At 37.6% G+C, this 7,724-nt stretch overlaps 1 protein-coding gene across 1 annotated transcript; it reads left to right on the forward strand.

Annotated features, from left to right (window-relative positions):
• Positions 1 to 1,100: 1,100 nt before the first annotated feature.
• Positions 1,101 to 1,765, forward strand: LOC142234758 (eukaryotic translation initiation factor 5A-like). The gene has a single exon (XM_075305932.1). It carries the CDS (start codon positions 1,189 to 1,191, stop codon positions 1,669 to 1,671), a length of 483 nt encoding a protein of 160 aa, XP_075162047.1. The 5' UTR covers positions 1,101 to 1,188; the 3' UTR covers positions 1,672 to 1,765.
• The last annotated feature ends 5,959 nt before the right edge of the window (positions 1,766 to 7,724 follow it).

The following is a 7,724-nucleotide window of genomic DNA, read 5'->3' on the forward strand; positions in this document are numbered from 1 at the left end:
ATTGCGTAGAAACTTCTACTAAAGACTGTCATCCACAATCGAATTATTATGGACCAATTTTTGCATGGCTGTTAGCGGGCATATACTAGCGCAATGTACCAAATTTCAACCGAATCGAATGAATTTTGCTCCCCCAAGTGGTTCCGGAGGCCAACTCTGGGGATCGATTTATATGGGGGCTATATATAATTATAGACCGATATGGACCAATTTTTGCATGGTTGTTAGATACCATATACTAACACCACGTAACAAATTTCAACCGGATCGGATTAAATGTGCTCTTCCAAGAGGCTCCGGAGTTCAAATCTGGGGGATCGATTTATTTGGGGTCTATATAATTATGGACCGATATGAACCAATTTTTGCATGGTTGTTAGAGACCATATACTAACACAACGTACCAAATTTCAACTGGATCGGATGAATTTTGTTTTGTTTAATTCGGATGTACAGAATTTGAAGAAGATCGGTTGATAAACACGTCAATTATGACTAGATCGGTGACAAATATATATGGCAGCTATTTCTAAATCTGAACCGGTTTACTTACGCCAAATTTGAGGACGATCGGACTTAAACTGCAACCTGTACTTTGCACACAAAAATACATGAACATACAGATAGACGGACAGACAGACAGACGGACATAGCTAAATCGACTCAAAATTCAATTCTAAGACGATCGGTACGCTAAACGATGAGTCTCTAATTTTTTCTTCTTGGCGATACATACAAATGAACAAGCTTATTATACCCTGTACCACCGTAGTGGTGAAGGGTATAAATATGGGAAGTATAAAGCTAAAGCCATTTCTGGCTAAAGTTCATATTTGACCACATCGAGCGATCTTTCTTTTGTGTAAAATTAAAATATAAAATATGAACATTTCAACCATATTTCCCCAAATCAGGCGTATATGTATGGGAGCTATATCCAAATCTATAACAAATATGAATTAAATTTAGTACACAATGCTAAAATCGTAATTATACTCTAAGGGAAATATTTTAAGTAAATCGAAATCAAAATTTGGTCTCCGGTTGTTATATGAATCTAAATCGGGCGAAAGATATAACATATATGGAAGCTAGTCTTTTAGTTTCGCCACTTTTTTGGTTACGACAACCTTAAAATCACATATTATTCCTTTTTAACAACAGGGTCTAAACTTGAACTCTTGAAATATGGCTGAAATGGATGATCATCACTTCGAAACCGGCGATTCTGGTGCTTCTCAAACCTCTCCTATGCAATGTTCTGCATTGCGTAAAAACGGTTTTGTTATGCTCAAGGGCAGACCCTGCAAAATTGTTGAAATGTCGACTTCAAAGACAGGCAAACACGGTCACGCTAAAGTCCATATGGTCGGAATTGATATCTTCTCAAATAAAAAATACGAAGATATCTGTCCATCCACGCACAACATGGATGTTCCTCATGTTAAGAGAGAAGATTACCAATTGACCGACATTAGCGATGATGGCTATTTGACTTTGATGGCTGACAACGGCGAAATCAGAGAAGACCTTAAATTGCCTGACGGTGACTTGGGTAACTCCTTGAGAGCCGATTTTGATAACGGCAACGATCTTTTGTGTACTGTCCTCAAGTCTTGTGGCGAAGAATGCGTTATTGCTATTAAGACTAATACCGCTCTTGAAAAGTAGAGTGTGTATTTTGTGTGTAGTGAGTTCTTTTTATTTTTGTTTTTAAGAAAATACGTACCAACAGCTACAACGAGAAGAAATAAAACAATTTTTTATACCCTCCATCATAGGATGGGGGTATATTAACTTTGTCATTCCGTTTGTAACATTGCTCTAAGACCCCATAAAGTATATATATTCTGGGTCGTGGTGAAATTCTGAGTCGATCTAAGCATGTCCGTCCGTCCGTCCGTCCGTCTGTTGAAATCACGCTAACTGCCGAACGAAACAAGCTATCGGCTTGAAACTTGGTAGTTGTTATCGATGTAGGTCGGATGGTATTGAAAATGGGCCATATCGGTCCACTTTTACGTATAGCCCCCATATAAAGGGACCCTCATATTTGGCTTGTGGAGCCTCTAACAGAAGCATATTTCATCCGATCTGGTTGAAATTTGGTATATAGTATTGGTATATGGTCTCTAACAACCATGCAAAAATTGGTCCACATCGGTCCATAATTATATATAGCCCCCATATAAACCGATCCCCAGATTTGGCTCGCGGAGCCTCAAAGAGAAGAAAATTTCATCCGATCCGGCTGAAATTTGGTACATGATGTTGGTATATGGTCTCTAACAACCATGCAAAAATTGGTCCATATCGGTCCTTAATTATATATAGCCCCCATATAAACCGATCCCCAGATTTGGCTTGTGGAGCCTCTAACAGAAGCATATTTCATCCGATCCGGCTGAAATTTGGTACATGCTGTTGGTATATGGTCTCTAACAACCGTGCAAAAATTGGTCCACATCGTTTCATAATTATATATAGCCCCCATATAAACCGATCCCCAGATTTGGCTTGCGAAGTCTCCAAGAGAAGCAAATTTCATCCAATCCGGTTGTAATTTGGAACATGGTCCATATCGGTCCATAATTATATATAGCCCCCATATAAAACATTCTCCAGATTTGACCTCCGGAGCCTCTTGGAGGAGCAAAATTCATCCAATCCGGTTTAAATTAGGCACGTATTGTTAGTATATGGTCGCTAACAACCATACCAAAATTGGTCCAACCACACAAAAATTGGTCCATATCGGTTCATAATCATGGTTGCCACTAGAGCCAAAAATAATCTACCAAAATTTTATTTCTATAGAAAATTTTATCAAAATTTTATTTCTATAGAAAATTTTGTTAAAATTTTATTCGGTTCATAATAAAATTTTCATCATTGTCAAAATTTTATTTCTATAGAAAATTTTGTCAAAATTTTATTTCTATAGAAAATTTTGTTCAAATTTTATTCGGTTCATAATCATGGTTGCCACTCGAGCCAAAAATAATCTACCAAGATTTTATTTCTATAGAAAATTTTATTTCTGTAGAAATTTTTGTCAAAATTTTCTTTCTATAGAAAAGCCAGATTTGGCTTGCGGAGCCTCTAAGAGAAGCAAATTTTATCTAATCCGGCTGAAATTTGGTATATAGTGCTAGTATATGGTCCTTAACAAACATGCAAAAATTGGTCCACTTCGGTCGATAATTATATATAGTCCCCATATAATCCGGTCCCCAGATTTGGCTTGCGGAGCCTCTAAGAGAAGCAAATTTTATCTGATCCGGCTGAAATTTGGTATATAGTGCTAGTGTATGGTCTTTAACAAACATGCACAAATTGGTCCACATCGGTCCATAATTATATATAGCCCCCATATAAACCGATCCCCAGATTTGGCTTGCGGAGCCTCTAAGAGAAGCAAATTTCATCCGATCCGGCTGAAATTTGGTACATGGTGTTAGTATATGGTCTCTAATGACCATGCAAAAATTGGTACACATCGGTCCATAATTATATATAGCCCCCATATAAACCGATCCCCAGATTTGGCTTGCGGAGCCTCTAAGAGAAGCAAATTTCTTCCGATCCGGCTGAATTTTGGTACATGGTGTAAGTATGGTCTCTAATGACCATGCAAAAATCGGTCAACATCGGTCCATAATTATATATAGCCGCCATATAAACCGATCACCAGATTTGACCTCCGGAGCCTCTTGGAAGACTAAAATTCATCTGATTCAGTCCAAATTTGGTACATTGTGGTAGTATATGGCCGTTAACAACCATTCCTACCTAGGTCCGTATCGGTCTATAGTTATATATAGCTCTCAGATAAGTCGATCCCCAATCACACAAAAATTGGTCCATATCAAGTTCATAATTGTATATAGTCCTCATATAAGCGACCCCCATATTTCAATTCTGGCTCTCTACGTACCGTGCAAAAGTCCGTATCTATTCCTAATTATTTGTAGACTTACATATACATACCTTTTTTGTCTAATATATACTACGTATGGACTAACTCACAATTTAGAAAACGATGTTAAGAAGGTTTAAGATACCTTGCCATTGGTAAGTATTACCACAACCCAAGTAATTCGATTGTGGATGACAGTCTTTCGTAGAAGTTTCTACGCAATCCATTCTACGCAATCAATTCTACGCAATTCAGCCTGGCCGAACTTACGGCCGTATATACTTGTTTTTATTTCAAATAGCTTAAAAACATATTAAGAATTAATAAAATGACACAAATTATTTAAATTTAGCCGAAAAAAATGTTAAATCTTTTCTAGAAAAATTGCGAATTTTTGAAAGCGTTATAATGCATTCAAAATCATAAAAAAATTTAAAAATTATTTGTCAAAATATTACCAAAAATTCTTAATTCACATCTAAAATCCTGAATTCAACTCACACCTTAAGAAGTGATGCAAATTCAGTGCAGCGGTTATTGAAATGGAGGACATCCGTCCTATGACAAGTCCATGTTAAATTCATCGCTTCTGCGTCAATTTGGCACCATTTCCGGATCCAAAAAGAACATTTTCACTACTTTTTGGCGACGCTTTTTTGCTTGGTATTTTAGGACCATAAAGAGGTGTGCCAAAAATGGTAAGTATCGGTCCATGGTTTGGTATAGTCCCCGTATTGACCGATCTCCCGATTTTAGTTCTTGGGCTGCTAGAATCCGTAGTTTTTATCCAATTTGCCCGAAATTTGAGATCTGGAGGTATTTTAGGACCATAAAGAGGTGGGTCAAAAATGTTGAGTATCGGTCCGTGTTTTGGTGTAGCTCCCATATAGTCCGATCTCCTGATTTTATTTCTTGGGCTTATAGAAACCGTAGTTTTTATCCAATTTGCCTGAAATTGGATATCTATAGGTATTGTAGGACCACAAATAAGTGTGCAGAAAATGGCGTGTAGTGGTCAATTTTCTAGTATAGCCTCATATAGACCGATCTCCCGATTTTATTTCTTGGGCTTATAGAAGCCGTAGTTTTTAACCAATTTTTCTGTAGCCAATGCTACTATTCTAATACTATTCTTATATTATACTATAAGTCTAATTTTGTAAATAAATATATAAATAAATAACCAATTTTCCTGAAATTTGAAATCTAGAAGTATTTTAGGACCATAATGAGGTGTGCCGAAAACGGTGAGTATTGGTCCATGTTGTAGTATAAATATACTGATATTTTAGACTCAAAATAGGTGTATAGAATTTAGTTTTTATCGGTCCATTTGGTAGGCCTCTATATAGACCGATTTCACTTCTTGTGCTCCGAGACACCAGTTTTATGTACCAAACGATGCAGTTTCAATAGGTATTTATCTTTATCAGAGTTCAGTCTATGATTTGATCAATTAACCAAAACCTGTTTCTTTTATTTATTTATTAATTACATATTTATTAATTACATTACATTATAAATATAATTGTTTCTTTTAATTTAGTAAAATACTGACCAGAGAGGTTGATAACTGAAATACATGCTGGAAGAAATATGAACTTTCTCGATAGCTGGTGAAATCGGCAAAATGTTTTGAGTAATATATGTATTATACTAGTATTTTTTATTTAGGTAAATGTGCCCTCCATGGTGTTGGGTACTTAAGATTCGGCCCAGCCAATATTTCTGCCATATTTACCCGCTGCACAGTGGGCCAAATGACAGGTTTTTGACGCATTAAAACAACGGAAGCACCCAGAGCTTGGAAATTTTGTACATATACCACTGGGGATGAGAATAAAGTATGATACAAATTTTTGACCGATCCGCCCACTGCCACGCCCACTTTCAAATGAAGGCCTATTTCAATCCAAAAGAAGCGCCTAGAGCTCTCCGGAGACTGCCACGCCCACTTTCTAATGGAGGATGTATCTAAATCAGGTATGGAAAATAAAATTTTTAAGAAAGTACAAATAAGGTACTTTTTTGAGCGAAAAAGTACTTTTCACAAAATTTCATTGGAAGATCATTGTCAAGAGCTCCCTTAAATTGAATTTTAAAGAAAATAAATTTGTGTATGTCAACTTCTAAATTTTAAATATTTTCTTTTTATACCCTCCACCATAGGATGGGGGGTATATTAACTTTGTCATTCCGTTTGTAACACATCGAAATATTGCTCTAAGACCCCATAAAGTATATATATTCTGGGTCGTGGTGAAATACTGAGTCGATCTGAGCATGTCCGTCCGTCCGTCCGTCCGTCTGTTGAAATCACGCTAACTTCCGAACGAAACAAGCTATCGACTTGAAACTTGGCACAAGTAGTTGTTATTGATGTAGGTCGGATGGTATTGAAAATGGGCCATATCGGTGCACTTTTACGTATAGCCCCCATATAAACGGACCCCCAAATTTGGCTTGCGAGGCCTCTAAGAGAAGCAAATTTCATCCGATGCGGCTGAAATTTGGTACATGGTGTTGGTATATGGTCTCTAACAACCATGCAAAAATTGGTCCACATCGGTCAATAATTATATATAGCCCCCATATAAATCGATCCCCCGATTTGGCTTGCGAGGCCTCTAAGTGAAGCAAATTTCATCCGATCCGGCTGAAATTTGGTACATGGTGTTAGTATATGGTCTCTAACAACCATGCAAAAATTGGTCCACATCGGTCCATAATTATATATAGTCCCCATATAAACCGATCCCCCGATTTGGCTTTCGAGGCCTCTAAAAGAATCAAATTTCATCCGATCCGGCTGAAATTTGGTACATGGTGTTAGTATATGGTCTCTAACAACCGTGCAAAAATTGGTCCACATCGGTCTATAATTATATATAGCCCCCATATAAACCGATCCCCCGATTTGGCTTGCGAGGCCTCTAAGAGAACCAAATTTCATCCGATACGGCTGAAATTTGGTACATGGTGTTAGTGTATTGTCTCTAACAACCAAGCAAAAATTGGTCCACATCGGTCCATAATTATATATAGTCCCCATATAAACCGATCCCCCGATTTGGCTTTCGAGGCCTCTAAAAGAAGCAAATTTCATCCGATCCGGCTGAAATTTGGTACATGGTGTTAGTATATGGTCTCTAACAACCATGCAAAAATTGGTCCACATCGGTCCATAATTATATATAGCCCCCATATAAACCGATCCCCCGATTTGGCTTGCGAGGCCTCTAAGAGAACCAAATTTCATCCGATACGGCTGAAATTTGGTACATGGTGTTAGTGTATTGTCTCTAACAACCAAGCAAAAAATTGGTCCACATCGGTCCATAATTATATATAGCCCACATATAAACCGATCCCCCGATTTGGCTTGCGAGGCCTCTAAGAGAACCAAATTTCATCCGATACGGCTGAAATTTGGTACATGGTGTTAGTGTATTGTCTCTAACAACCAAGCAAAAATTGGTCCACATCGGTCCATAATTATATATAGCCCCCATATAAACCGATCCCGAGTTTTGGTTTTGGAGCCTCTTGGAAGAGCAAATTTCATCCGAGTCAGTTGAAATTTGGTACATTGTGCTAGTATATGGCCGTTAACAACCATGCCTACCAGGTCCATATCGGTCTATAGTTATATATAGACCTCAGATCCATATCAATAATTGTATATAGCCCCCATATAAGCGACCCCCAAAAGCCCATATCGATTCGTAATTATTTGCAGACTTACCTACGTAAGTTCGGCCATAAGTTCGGCCAGGCCGAAGCTTATGTACCCTCCATCATGGAT

Source organism: Haematobia irritans, chromosome 4 (genome assembly GCF_050003625.1).
Source record: "Haematobia irritans isolate KBUSLIRL chromosome 4, ASM5000362v1, whole genome shotgun sequence".
Classification (NCBI taxonomy): domain Eukaryota; kingdom Metazoa; phylum Arthropoda; class Insecta; order Diptera; family Muscidae; genus Haematobia; species Haematobia irritans.